The 14,768-nt window shown below is 41.7% G+C and overlaps 1 protein-coding gene across 9 annotated transcripts in view; it reads right to left on the bottom strand.

Moving 5' to 3' along the window:
- MALRD1 (MAM and LDL receptor class A domain containing 1) overlaps window positions 1–14,768 on the bottom strand; it is a 450,491-nt gene that overhangs the window by 391,800 nt on the left and 43,923 nt on the right. For 4 of the 9 annotated variants that reach the window (XR_008310576.1, XM_053266530.1, XM_053266533.1 and 1 more), the window contains exons 2-5: window positions 11,264–11,454; window positions 4,699–4,839; window positions 484–578; window positions 239–403 (exon numbers count right to left, since the gene is read on the bottom strand). Coding sequence is in view for 8 of the 9 variants with exons in the window: in XM_053266530.1 (XP_053122505.1) it covers window positions 239–403; window positions 484–578; window positions 4,699–4,839; window positions 11,264–11,396 (534 nt within the window). In the remaining variant the exon portion in view is untranslated. Of the gene's footprint in view, window positions 1–238; window positions 404–483; window positions 579–4,088; window positions 4,266–4,698; window positions 4,840–9,850; window positions 10,109–11,263; window positions 11,455–12,042; window positions 12,138–14,768 lie in introns of those variants that run through there. The other 5 variants (XM_053266536.1, XM_053266535.1, XM_053266531.1 and 2 more) reach the window with 4 other exon arrangements.

Here is a 14,768-nt window from a genome sequence, read left to right as displayed (position 1 = left end):
TTTTTCCACCTTATAACACTAGCATATGTTAATCCAACTAATTTAAATTTGATTTACATGCATAATTGCAAAAATTAATACTTTCATTAAATCATGAGATAAGGTCAAGTAATATACTACTAGCCATGAATTTTTCATCAGAATCTACACCTTAATTTTTTCAATTTAAAGTACTGCTCAGGTTCTAAGTTGACAGTTCTTTCATCCCATCATCTGCACACCAGAGTTGCTTACATACCTCAGCATCATTCAGAGTATTGTTGATTGTGATCACAGCTTTTTGCCACTGACTTCTGATTCCTTCCCTTTCTTGCCATATAGTCTTTAGAGTACTATTGGAGCAAGTCTGGAGACCCACGGTGAGAGTTCCATTTAGCTCACCCATCCAATAGTAAAATGAAACCTACGAAACAGAAATGGCCTAAGAGTGCTGGCAGACAGCCAAGATAACAAACAACATGAAGAGAAATTATATCAAAATACCTGGCAGGTGAGCTGGTTACCAGCCACAAAGAGTACTCTGCTCCTTACAACTGCAGGATATGGGACCAGTTCAGAGGACAATGTGAGGAAATAGGCTATTGATAAGAAGAACAAGACAGAGAGTTCAGAGTTTGGTCTCCTACACTTTGTAAAGTTCATATTCTGGAAAAGCCAAAGACAAAAGGACATAACAGATAATGGATCAAGTAACTGGCCTGAAACTAGCAGAGCCAGCACTGAGTCCTGTAGGGCATGATGATTTGAAGTTGCAGATCAGGAGAGATAGAAAGACAACCCACTTTGTACTCCATGAAAAGACTGATTGTGGCTGAAATATTTATTACAAGCAGAGCATTCGTAGTAAAAGCTAGCATTATGCATCAAGTTGGGTTCAATTAACATGTTAGACTGATGTGCACGCTGTCAAGAGTTCTCAGAGAGAGTTCTACCACAACAAAAGGGAGCCTCTGACAATTGGACTGACATATCACATTTCTGGCATGACACAACACACAACAGTTGGGAGTGGCAGCTATCTGTCATGCCGGGACCCAGCTTTTCCAGCTGTGGACGCTCCCAGTCTATAGGACCAATCAATTAAGATTTGTTCATGGATTTCACACTTTCACGTGTGGTTAATGCTGTTTTCAGATCATCTTTATCCAAATAACTAGTTATAAAATACAAGGCAAATTCCCCCATTTGCTAAGCAGGGTCCTCCCTGGTTTGCATCTGAAGGGAGACTGCATGTGTAAGCACTGTAAAATATTCCCCTTAGAGGATAGGGCTTGCATGCAGAAGGTTCCAAGTTCCCTCTCTGGCATCTCCAAGATTGGACTGAGAGAGACTCCTGCCTGCAACCATGGAGAACCCACTGTCTGTCTGTGTAGAAAATACTGAGCTAGATGGACCAGTGGTCTGACTCAGTATAAGGTAGCTTCCTATGTTCCAAACAGAAGCTTGCCTGGAAACTCTGGAATTCAGAAGCTTACAGGTATATCAGCACTTAGGAAATCTTCATCTGTTCCTGGCTCACAGTTTGGTATTCCCCCTTTTCACCCCAAATTCACCCTTTTTGCATTCTTCCATGGTATAACCAGTATTTAGTTGCCAACTTTGGCTGAAGTAGCTATTCCTGGATATTTTTCTCTTCAATTGTTTCCAAAATTGTTCCTAATTTTGAACCATTACATCTCCAGGACTGCTTTTAATAGTGGCCTGGAGACGGATGCAGAGATATGCATGAGCCTTTTGTTCACGGGCTGGTGGGGTGGGAAGCGGTTCCTGTAAGTAGCTGGTAAGGAGCTCCTTACCAGCTCCTCCCCACCCCACCGCTTTTCTGGGTGCGGTGCCCAGTCCTCAAACGGCCACACAGAATTGTGACACTGTTCCCTGCCGACGCTGTGTGGAGGCTGCCAGGAACAGCACCACAGCCCCGTGTGGCCATTAGGGGAATGGGCGTCGTGCCTGTCAAAGCAGTTGGGCAAGGAGGAACAGGTAAGAAGTTCCTTACCTGCTCCGCTCCCTGCCCCGTCAAAGTGGCTTGACTGCTGGCAACTGAGCCGGTTTGGTGCTTCCCAGAGGAGGGACCAAACTGGCTCCTGCACATCCCTAGACTGATGCTGATTCCTTGAGGCTTCAGACTAATGCTGGAGGGTTGGCAACCCTACCTATACAGCTTCTCCCATCAAGCCACCCCTTCATATCATATCCCCTCCAATTTATTTAATTGATATAGTTGGGGGGGAAATAACCTCGCTTTTCATGTATTTGTTCCAAACTTGACTTACCAATGTAATACGCAATCTGCAATACAATACAATTTAAAATTAAAATGACAAAAACACAGGATACAGAAGCTAAAACAGCTAAAGAGAGCCAAACTATTTCAACCAGTAGTGAGAACAGCCAGCCAGAACAAATGTGTCTTTGGGAGGGGCCACTTCCCCCATGGATGCCTATGGTTGGCCCTTTGGGTCAGTCTCCTAGCAGTGGGTGGCAATAGATGCTTATAGGTCCTTATTGTGAGAAGGCTAGACCCATTTTTTATGGAAGTTCTGCAGCATTAAGGAAGCTCTTGAATGTCACTATCCTCTTTTTAACTAATTCCACCCTCCAGATTTTCTTTATGCAACAAGCCACATTTATATGTTGCCCATGGATAGCATTCGCCTTTTGCCTTCTATGGGTCTGTCTTTTGCTGCCTAAAACCAGATCCATATACACCTCTGTTTCCTTGTTCCTCACCAGCCATTCTGTTCCTAGTTAGTTTTTCTGCCTTCAGTCCTTGGCCTGGACTCTGAACTTCAGGCATATACTATTCTGTCTGGGCAAGTCACGTGTTCTCATTGGATTTCCAGACTCTGAACTGTGGCCTGCTCTAACACAAACCTACTTGTGGCTGAGATTATAGCTACCTAGCAATCACTACCCAAGACCCAACACATGACATATCACTGCCAAACATGTTCAGGACAGTGGCATGAAATCATAAAGTCAACATGATTATAATACATTACCATCAGCCCTATCTGAATAAAAAGCATTTCCACAAACTTCAGTTAGAATGTGATTGGCATTAAGTCAGAGGCTGTGGCTGCATTTGTGTCAAATTCCCAATTGGGCTACCAATCTCAGACTTCGATGACCAAATGTGCTTTAGGTCTGAAACCAATTTTGTGTCTCCTAGAACACTTCCCAATCTTAACATTACACTTGGGAAATGTTTCAAAGATGATATTGAAAAGGAACCTAGGGTGAAAGAGTATATACGAGAACAAATGTGATATTAAATGGGGTTTTAATGTTTTAAGTGGCTTTTTAATGTTTTATCTCCTGCTTATATCGGGATGGGTATTTTTTAGGTTTTTTGTTTTCCGTTTTTAGCCTTGCTATTATAATATTATAATAGAAGAAATATTTTAAATAAATAAAATAAATAAAAATGCTTGTTTGTAGTGTTAACAGAACAGCCAGGAATGAATTCTTAGTGATGAACCTTTAGTATTATCAGGGAAAGAGTTTGTGATAAAGATAGAAGAACTGTTTCCCTCTCCTCTACACTCTTAATCTTACCTGAATTATTTTTCTCCAAACGCTTTGTGATAACTACAGTGAAACAATTACAAGCGGTAAATTCATGTCACTGAAGGCAAGAAAAGCCCCAAACCTGAAGAGTTTAAATAAGTGTATAAGACCTTTAGATTTTTTATGATACCAGTTTGAATCCTCTCAGAAAATAGCAAGGTTGGCCTCTATGGCAAATCTATTAATGATATAGAAATTTGTGTTAAAGCCCCTCTCTTGGAATTTAAGCCATTGTATTGTGCCTTTGAGATACTATGGCTACGATTATGCTACACACTTATGTCGTGCATGTGCTAAGAATATGAATGGTCTTGTAAGAAGCAGTCCCAAGAGAGAAGCAAAACTGCTTTTTAATAAAAATCTAGTTTTTCTGACTGAATTATTAGAATATTTTGCCTGTGCTGGTACTTGGCAAAAGGGGGTAATTAAATTTAGGTATATATATATTTAATACATTTGTATAACTGCCTACTACACAAGCCTCAAGGCAGCTAAGAAACGAAATATATCTCACTCACACTCAATCAATCGTAGGGTTTTTTTTGTTGATTGCCTTCCTAAAATATAAGTTGTAGACATTCTTCTTTAGCAGATCCACTCAGATGGCCCAGCCCTCTTTAAATTTTTAATCTAGTAGAATGAATGCACATAGTAGAGGAGGTGGCGTTTTTGATGGCAAACTTGTTCCCTCCTCCCTAATGAAGAGAAATAGGTTTTTATAACACGACCATAATGCTGCTTTCCCACCACATGTTCATTTTACTGGAGTGAACATCAAAAGAGGGCTCCTGTTAACAGAGGTGCACCAAGGTAATTTGGGAGCCTGGACCTAAAGGCCTCTGGAGGCCCCCCTCCCCTACAAATTAAGCATCATAATGCTTGACCAGGCAAGCACACCACCCGGGACAGACTAAAGAGGATTTGGGGGGTCCCAGGGGCTGTGGAGGCCCCACTGCCTGTTAACATTCCATCCAAGTATCAACCTGTATGACCAACACAACAAACATGTTCTCAGCATTTGCCCTACTACAGTTAGATGGCATTAAAAAAAAATCCTTAAATTAAAAGGCCATGAGTCTATCAAAGGAAGACTCGTTTATTCCTTGCAATGAAATAAGTTGCTTTTACCTGTGTTGTTCCCATTATGGTCAGAGAGAGGAGATCCTGTGATGTTCATTCCATTTCTCCTGATCCATCCAGTGAGTAACTTTCCACTGTTTATCATACTGCACAGATCACTTTCAAAATCACATTTTTCCCAACAGGAACCTAATTTTTAAAAGATACTCTCATAATTCCTAGTCCATATTAAAGGAATGAATACAACTTTCATCTATTATTGTGGCTCTTTATTTACTTTATTTAACATATTTATATCCTGCCCAGAACTTGCGTGTCTGAGCAGCTCACAATAAAATACAAATTACAATAAAATAAAAAGGATAAAATCACAATAATTTAAAATTTAAACAATGTTAAAAACCTATCAAAACAGTATCTAATTAAAAGCCTGTCTCTATCTAGTGAGTTCAGTAGATTAGAATTGGTCTAATTATTTCATTAATTAATAATAATAATTAACTTCATTATTAATTATTAATAATAATAATAATAATTTGGTTTCCAAAAACAAGTGGGTCTCAGCTAAGTATAGATCTATGATTTTGCCACTCTACACTATCATGACTGCACAATGACAACCACATGTGACTGAGTCACAAATAGGGGGGAAATCACCTCGCTCAAAGCAAATCTGGAATGGGTCATCATCCCACTGAATATACCAATACATTAGCAGCATTTGAAGCAAACACATATTGCACTAATTCAGCTTTGTGTTGGACCAAACTGAGACCAATTCGGTCATGAATGTACTCTTAAGCAAATGACCAACTTAAAACAAAACCTCTCTGAATATGAAAGGAGAGAATGGTTTTAGCCTAGTTTTCCACATGCAGGGAGGCAGTTTTTGTTACTGCTGTTGTGTGCTGGAAGACTAAAACCTAAGATCCTCTATTTATAGTCTGAACTGGTAAATCAAGAAAGAAGCCTACCATCTGCTTTTCTTATACATTTGAATAGACTATGCACGGTAAAAGCAACATTAGCCCTACTGGGACGTTCAAGCATCCGGCAGTGGCAGGCAGAGAGGAGAGCAAGTGGGTGGGCCTGCTTACAGGGTGATATAGCAGCAAAGCAGGTCAGATGTCCCACCCCAGCACGTCACTCACCTTCTCCACCTCTCCACTCACCTTGACAACAGCATTTGTCTGCAGAGGGAAAAGCTGTAACCATGATGGCAATCCAGGCTGCCGATCATGAAAATGTCTGCCATCACGATTACAGCATTCCCCTCTGCAGACAAACGCTGGGGTGGGACTTCTGACCCAATTCGGCAATGTAATTGTATTTGGTTGGTTTTCAGTTCAATGTTCGAATAAGAATCAAATGTAGAGGAAGAGGGACACTACAGGGCATTGTTCTCCAAGATCTAAGCCGTTCTCTGTCTAGGGCCAGCAATCCACTAGGTGAATAAGGTGGTCACCTAGGGCACCAAGCAGGGAGGGGTGCCAACAGCCTGGTCTCATGCCACCCATGGGTGTGCATGCACACCTCCCATTATTGGAGTGGGTGGGCAACTGAATGCCCCCCATCCCTGTTGGTACTCCAGGCTTCTCATCCCTGTTGCCTGCCCGGCTACCCACTTGTTCGCCTCGCTGCCACTCCTGCTGCTGCCAGCTGCTTCTGGACAACAGCAAGTTATAATCACATTGCCACATCATGCAGCAACATCATTATAATGTGTAGCGGCAGGCTGGCTGCCCAGATGCAGCTGGCAGTGGCAGGAGTGGCAGACGAAGATGGGTAGAAGAGCAAGTGGGCGGCTGGTGAACAGGGACCATCCACCCAAGAGGAGGCCTGCATGGACAAAGCGGGTGCCAAAGCCAGGCTTTGCCTGGAGTACCACCAGTCCTTGGGCCGGCACTGTATCTGCATTTATCTATATAATCATATAGAAAATTGTAGAGGCCAGGAAAAAAAATATATTCCTCAGTAAAATTCTAACAAATACTGCCAACATCATCAAGGCACCATTTAGCACTAATGCTTCAATACACAATATTGTACAAGTCAGCACCACTGTCCTCTCTTGTACAGTAATGAAGATTAATCGCTGAAGATAAGCATTTGCTACAAACATTTGTATCTTCATCACTGTAATGCTTGGCTAGACTGCATTTTCAGCAAATGCTTGCATTTTCGAAAAAAGTTTCAATCCAGAAAAATATTTTAGGCCCAATCCTGCCAAATTATCTGAAAAAACTTCAGGTGGACAGTTTCAAACCACCAGTGCGCACAGAAGGCAAAAATGATCATCCCAACTCTAAGAAGCAACATTCTTAAAAAGAACTCCCACAGTCATGCTGCAAATGAGATTAATTTGGTACAATTATAAAGTATAATGAGCAAAAGAGATACAAAGGCCAGCTTCACACTCCTGGCCCTGGATCTTTTTTAGCAACACCCCTGCATGAGACTGTCCATTTATATTATTCTAATTGCATGGGAAGAACAGTATTAGGTGTGATATAAGACAAGGATTAGACTTGTATGGTGGTGTTTTGTTTTGTTTTAATTTAAGGGAGAGCATTGCTCAAGTGCCTGTAAGTATGCACAAAAAAGAGCCACATGGTGAAAGTCTAACAAATTCATTGCAGCATAAGCTTTTGAGGACTAGAGCCCATTTCTTCAGATGCAAGAAGTGTTCTCTTCAGGTGGCAAAATGCACACACACACACACACACACACACACACACACACACACAGAGGTTCTAGTATAGGGGAAAATGTAAACAGTGGAGCTAAAAAGTCATGAGATGCAAGAGGTAGTGATGTGTTTAGAAAACCAAAGCAACTCCATTTTACTTAGAAAACCTCATTCTAACTTAAAGTAACCCCAGCCCAGCTCACGGACATCACTGCCTCTCATGATCAACATCATTATCTCTCTCCACTAAATTGTTATCTATGAAACTTGGTTCTCACAAGGTTCTCACTGTTCTTTGCTGACAGTTAAGAAAACAGGATTTAACCAAATAAGGAGTAATCACCAGATGAACAATGAATCATTCGCATGCGTACTAGATACTTAGTCCACCATTTTATTGCCACATATACTATGTCTAGGGTGTCAGCATCATTCAGATTGTTTGTATAAATGTAAGATGCACCTGTAACCAAACTGTAATCAGTTTGAGAGCGTAAGCCCACTGATTACCTGTTACTAAACTGCAGTAGCAATAAAAGCCTCTAAATGATCCCCACTGAGTCTGTTTGATTGACTAAAAGGCGGACCCAGGGATGAACCAAATTCACATCAGTAGGGTCTTTGACTTTGCATGTAAAGAGTGTTTTTTCCACTTGAAGAATACGCCACCACTTGAGACTGTGGGAGTGTGGCCATTAGGGATGTGGCTAAGCAGCAGGGCTGTTGGGGTGGACTATGGGGGTTGTCATGCAAAGTGCCTGCACTTCTGAATTTGCGACTACACCACTGCTGGTGTCCTGGGGTCCAGGCAGCACCAGAAAAAAAATTGAGGGGGGCCCAAAAGGGGCAAAGTGCATTTACGGGTGGGTGAGTTGTGTCCTACATATTAGATTTATGAAACAGAAATGGGGGGTTGAGGCAAGCCACTTTTCGGTGGGCGGGGGTGCTTGCCCACCCCATGCCCTCCTCTAGAACTGCCTTTGCCAGGGTCAGGCCTTTTCTATAGCTGTCCCTGAGCTTTGGAATGCATTCCCTGCTGGAACATGAAGTTTAACATCCCTGGTGGCTTTTGGGAAGGTCTTTAAAACATACCTGTTTAACCAGCCTTCTGGTTTTAATTTAATTATTCTAAGTGTTTAAATTACTTTAATTGATTTTGTTTAGTTGGTTTTTATTATTTAATTTCTCTTCTTGTAAACTGCCATGAGATTTTATGACTTGTAGAAATGCAAAACACACCCAAACTAGCATTCATGCAGAACACAGGGCAGAGTGAACCTACAGGCCAATAAAGAGACAGATATAGGAACATCATTCCTGTGTGAGCAAGAGCTCTTTCTGCTTGCTGCTTGCAACCAGTAAAATCCAATGTTCCTTTAAAAAGCAACAAAAATACTGTCTGTGGAATTTCCTCATTTTCCTAAACTAAACAAGTTAAGACATTCCTAAACAAGTTAAGACATTAAAATATACTGCTCTTTTTAAAATTAAAATGTTTGCTTATTTGTCAATATGAAGCACAGATTTTCACAACATGCTAGCTTAAAGGTTACCCGGCAGCTGGTTTGGATATAAATGTGCTCTGAGAAAGCTGAAACAGAGAAGATGGAGCAAAAAGTGTATGTTGTTTTACACATACATTTTCCCTGTTTGTTTGCAATATACACATTTTATGATTTCATAGTATCACAGTACCTGTCTAAACATACACTATAGCCCAAGCTTTACTGAGCCTATTTAATTTTTTAAGCTACAGAAGAGAGTTTGCAAAGTATCTAGCAGTATCTATTGGATTAAATGTATATATTTGTTGGAGAAGTGGTTTGTCATTTTTCTCCTAAGTGAATAATGTTAGCTGTCTTAAACCTGACTCGCTATACAATCGCTTTTCCAGCCATTTGTCTTCCTCTTCCTCTTATGCGATACCAAAGCAGACACAGCTTAGATATTAAAGTGAATTCAAAGAACTAATGAAAATGTAACACCTCATGCCTCACATTGAAAACTGATTCACAAAAATCTGATCACAGTAAAATACAGTAAATGGGTGTCCCTCTGCTCTGTAGTATTTGGAGCTAGTTATCCAGAACACAGCCCTTCCAACTAAATTTATTGCTTTTAGCTAAATGAAATTTCATTAATAAATCCTTGAAGTGCAGGCCACACAGGTTTAAGAGACATTGAAGCTGTTCTCATGAGCAGCCAAGAGTGGGCTAAGGCACCCAAGGCCACTAGTGCAAAGTAGCGGGAGGCAGGGGCGTAGCAAGGTTGGAGTGGGCCCAGGGACAAGATTTTAAAATGCCCCCCTCACTGAAGCTCAGCTCATGAAGTAAAGAAATCTTAAATGAGGCTGAATAGTGGTAACAAAAAGCATAGTTAAATAAATAAATAAATAAATAAATAAATAAATAAATAAATAAATAAGGTTTTGTAAATTGTGGACGATGCAGGTCATTTAATGGTACTAGAGAAGGACATGTTGTTCTGGTAGCTCCAACTCTTAACACTCACGTCAATTTCAGAGGATGAATACAACCGAAGGAAGCCCAGGCGGGTGTGCGGCTAGGGGAATCAGTCATGTGACTTGCTTCTGGGCCCCCCCCCAAGGCAGTGGGCCCCCAGATAACTGTCTCCCCTTCCCTATAATAGTTACGCCCCTGGCGGGAGGCAAGCAGTGGCTGGTGCTGCCACCACAGCAAACTTGCCTGCAGACCCCAGCGCTCCCTTAGCCCCATGTTTTCAATTGTCTGCTAGCCCTGGCTAATTGCAGTTGGGGCTGGCAGACTGCAGGGCTCCTGGCCAGTGCCGGGGAGTACCCACAATGCACCATGCACTCATGCAGTGCATTATAGGAGTTCGGGGAGGGGGGCAGAACAATGCATTAGTAATTTAGCTCTCAAAAAGGGATCACGCAGCCCCATTTGCGAGCAAAATTGGCCAGTGCCACATTCGCAGTGTGGCCGGGGGCGGCTCTCCCTGCCTTTTAAAGGCAGAGAGAGCTGCTTCGGCCACGCCGTGAGCACGGCGCTGGCCATTTTTTTCACCAACGGGGCCCCATGGCCCTGTTTGTGAGCTAATCCATCCTCCCCTATCTGGTATCAGATGCAGGGGACGTGGCTGGGGCGTGAGACGCGGCCCCTGAAGGGCAATGCCCCAGGTTCTTTGAACCCATTCACGTAACGGTGGCTCCACCCTGCCAACATGTAAAACTGGCATATAATAACCTATTTGCTACAGAGATTTTCATTATTTTTCAAGCATGGCCCCTTCAATGTAAGCGCCATTTCCCACTGTGCTGACCTCCATGCAGTACTGCACTTTCCTCACTGCTAGGAGGGCCCTTTAAGAGATACAAAGCACTGTCTTAAGAGCTCTAGGAGGAAAGAAGTTGGAAACGCTACACTTCCCAGCACTCTCTGCATACTTTCCAAGATGGTGCAGGGGCTCAGGAGGGCCGTGTTTCCCTTAAAAGAGCACTCCCGGCCTTGTGCAAAATGCAGCACTGCATGGTGCTTCACACAGGCCCGAACAATTAGGCAGGGAGCCACACTTAGGGTTGATGGGGTCTGCCACTGGCACCTAGGTCTTATAATGAAGAACACAGATATAAACTATAATCACATTTCAAAAAACTATTAATTGGAATTGCATGGTAGTTTTATACAGAGAGAGAGAGCATGCAAAAGCTATAGTTCAAATTGGGGCCCCACATGGTTACAGTTTGCATTTTAAAAAATACAGAGATGTAGGCCCTCAACCACACAATCAACAATTGCCTGGTTTTTCTCCCTGAGTCAAGAGGGAAATACAGCTGACTAAGCCTGGGTTCTGGAACAAGCTTTGAGACTTTAGTTCTATAGATGTGCACTGTAGTTACTTAACACTGTAAAGGAAATCAATTGAAGTCTAGTGTTATCTACTTACATTGTTGTTCATCGCTGCCATCCTCTGATGGAACCAAAAATCCATCATTACTTTGAAGAACTTCTCCTTTTGAAAGACAAAACACCACCAGATTGAAACATATTAAGGCACAAAGGTTGCTGACTTTGATCATTGAAAATGATTCTGTGGCCACCTTGTCATTGAAAAAAATACTGCAGCAATCAGTTTCCCTGCAAAAATAGTATACAAAATGCCATATCAAAGTATAGGTGCATTTAAAACTCCATTTTTATGCAAATCCAGATGCAGATTGGCAACTCCACATATCTAGAAGTCCTTTTCTGATGCAGTGTAGCTTGTGTGAGGCATTTACTTTTCATATTCACATAGGCATAACCTTGGAAAATATGTAACTGGATTGCTCCACATTTTATGGCATGTCGATCAATTATGCTGCAACTTAGGTGTATATCATTAACTCATTGCTTAAAGTTATTGCCTGATGTCTACAAAGAACAGCAGATAAATTTAATAACAATGGTGCACATTTTACACAAGGAAGTGCTAAAGGCCATTTCTGCCTCTTAGTGAAATCACATGGCCACAGTGATTATTTTTAAAGTATTATACTTTTTTAAAAAATCCTTTATATATAACTGGGGATGCTAATAACTTCTCTGATTTCATCAAATTTCCTAGAATATCAGAATTCCTCTAAACCTTCCAAATCTGACTTCTAATTTATGAATATTGTGGAAAGAAAGGAAGAGATTGATCCTGCATTTTTAATCACACTTTTTCATAAGTAATGAACCTACCACCCTGGAAAGCATGGACTTCACGAGATTCTATGCAACCCAAATATTAGTCTTATTGAGCAAAGGCATTTAGCTGCTGTACTGTTTAGCTGCTGTACTGTTCATTCCATTGCGGCAAACAACATTTCACTACAGAGCATCCTAGCAGGACCTAGATCCTAGGAGCACCAATCTAGCATTGCCTGGAAGGCAGATCAGTAAGTGACATCACACCTCTGAAGACTGGTAAATTGTTGAGGATTTGCATTGATAACATGGAAATAAACTTGTCTTGAAAATGGAAACGTAATAATAAAATCCTGGATAATGCCTGAAGGCAAACAGTTGGACATTTGTGAATCTGTATAGTTGCAGTGATGGAAGCCAGGAGCCACAAATAAATTATTATAGAAAGGCTTGAAATCTGCCCAAAGGCCATTTTGCACATGATACTTTGTCCTGCTGCAAGCCAGGCTGTCAATAACTCTCTGTAATTATATCTCATCTGTTACTTCTTAAAGCATTTTTCCCTTTGGCAGCAGAGCGGGTGACGCAGAGTGTATTTTTATAAGTACTTCAGCAATTTAATATTAGTGATTGAATAATATCAGTGTAATTTAATATTTGCATATGACACCAGTATGCATGAACTTTAATGGCTAAATCCTAATAAAATATGAAAATTCAAGTGAGCCTCCAAGATTGAATTTCTCTGCTTGCCTGATCCTGGGTGGTGGTTCTTATATTTTAAAACATGATGTCAACTCCATTCCCACAAGTTAAACATATTAAAAACAAACATTAAAATTATGTCAAGCTCTTTTCAAATGTTCTTCAACTCCAGATGCTGATATCTTGACTAACAAAGTATGCACGCTTGGAGAGCAGGGGCGCAACAGGAGCCTTGGTACAACTCCCCCTTTCTTCCCCTCAAGCAAGAGCTGCTATGCAGGCAAGGAGCACTTTCCATTCTCTGGAAGAGATCTCAAAGATCCAAAACATGACACCTACCCACAAGAACCCATTTGTTTACATTTATATCCCACTCTTCCTTCAAGAAGTTCAGAGCAGTTTACGTAGTTATGTTCATTCTTACAACTACCCAGTGAGATAGGTTAGGCTGAGAGAGAAGTAACTGGCCCAAAGTCACCCAGTGAGTTTCATAGCTGAGTGGGGATCTGAACTTGCGTCTCCCTAGTCCTAGTCCAACACCCTAACCATTACACCACACTCGCTCTCATTGATGAAAGGCATAGGACACACTGAAGAAGACCCCCAACATTTGCTCTCCCTGTTGCGCATTGCACCATGCACAGCTAGGCTACGTCCTCCACAGTGGGCATGGAGCTCATGTTCCATGCCCAGTGTGGTGCTTAGGATGTCAGCCACTGACTGCAATGATGCATATATCAAAAGCCAGTCCCCTAACATTGCATGACACTCTACTGCGAGCAAACAAACAGAATCCAAGAAGTGTCACTATGCAGATGAAGAGGTGTGCCTATGCATAGCAAAGCAGGCTGAATTTCCAGTAGCCAAGTTCACCGGGAACAGGTTTAGCTAACGTCCCAGTGGCTTCTTTGAGCGTGTTCCATTACTTTTCTGATAGCGCTATAGTGTATAACAAAACAATAGACATATCCTTGCTCCAAGGAGCCTAAATTCTTTTTTTAAAAAAACCCTCTCATGAATTAATTATTGCCATTGTCAGGCCTTAGCAGGGGTCTGTCCTTGACTGCCAGGTGCCAAGACAAAGGCATAGGCTAGGGCATCTCAAACTGCAACCCTCCTACAGATGTTGGCCTACAATCCTCATCATCCCAGGCTACCAGCCATTGTAATGGGCATGTTGGGAGCTGAACTCCAACAACAGCTGAAAATGGCTGCAGTTTGAGATCCCTGGTGTACATTAAACAGTCAACCAAACTGTTGGTATGAACCAAACTGATCATACCAAACAAATCAGGGGCCAAGAGTTCAGAGACGGGGCATGCTTACAGTCAGGCTGGAAGCCAAGTTCCAGAGAAGAAGGCAATCTGAGGCAAGGCATCAACAGTTTCTGCCGCTGCTGCTTTCTCCATTGTCATGATCCTCCTTCTTTTGCTTCTCACAGGACAAATTGTTCAGACAGCTCAGGAAAGAATACGAAAGTAGGATCGTGCCTTTCCTCCAGCTTCCCCCCCACTCCCACCCCGTTTGGTTGTGTTAACCCCACTGACTCTTACTGAGAAAAATAAAGCACCGCACTCGGCGACACCATTGCCAAATTGCCCTCTGCCACTGCCACTTTGATGGCCCAGCCCAGGGGCATGCAGCGGTATGTACCACCTCTTATGATATGCTAACCCTTCCCCAGCATACATCTCACCTGTCATAATGATGAGCATTTCACTAGTTCAAAATAATCACAGCAATACTACTACAATTTAGTTACTACTGGAGAATGGAAATATTTAAAATCTATAATGCTAGGTTTATCTAACTATATATACACAAGATCATTCCAATGCATAGTTTGGCTGCTGGAGGAAAAAATCTTACCCAAGGAGAAATATTGTTAAACTTCTAAGGCTTAGAAATGTAATCAATTTTGAATGCCATAAAACTTTAACCTGCATTCAGCATATATTTGTTTGTTTGTTTTATTGTTAAATCTGTATACTGCCTTTCATTAAAAACAATCCCAAGGCAGTTCATGCCAAATTTTTTTAAAAGACTATAAAAATTACACAATTAAAATATTAAGC

Source organism: Hemicordylus capensis, chromosome 6 (genome assembly GCF_027244095.1).
Source record: "Hemicordylus capensis ecotype Gifberg chromosome 6, rHemCap1.1.pri, whole genome shotgun sequence".
Lineage (NCBI taxonomy): Eukaryota > Metazoa > Chordata > Lepidosauria > Squamata > Cordylidae > Hemicordylus > Hemicordylus capensis.
Note: the sequence above shows the minus strand (reverse complement) of the source record. Positions and strands in the feature narration are given on the sequence as shown.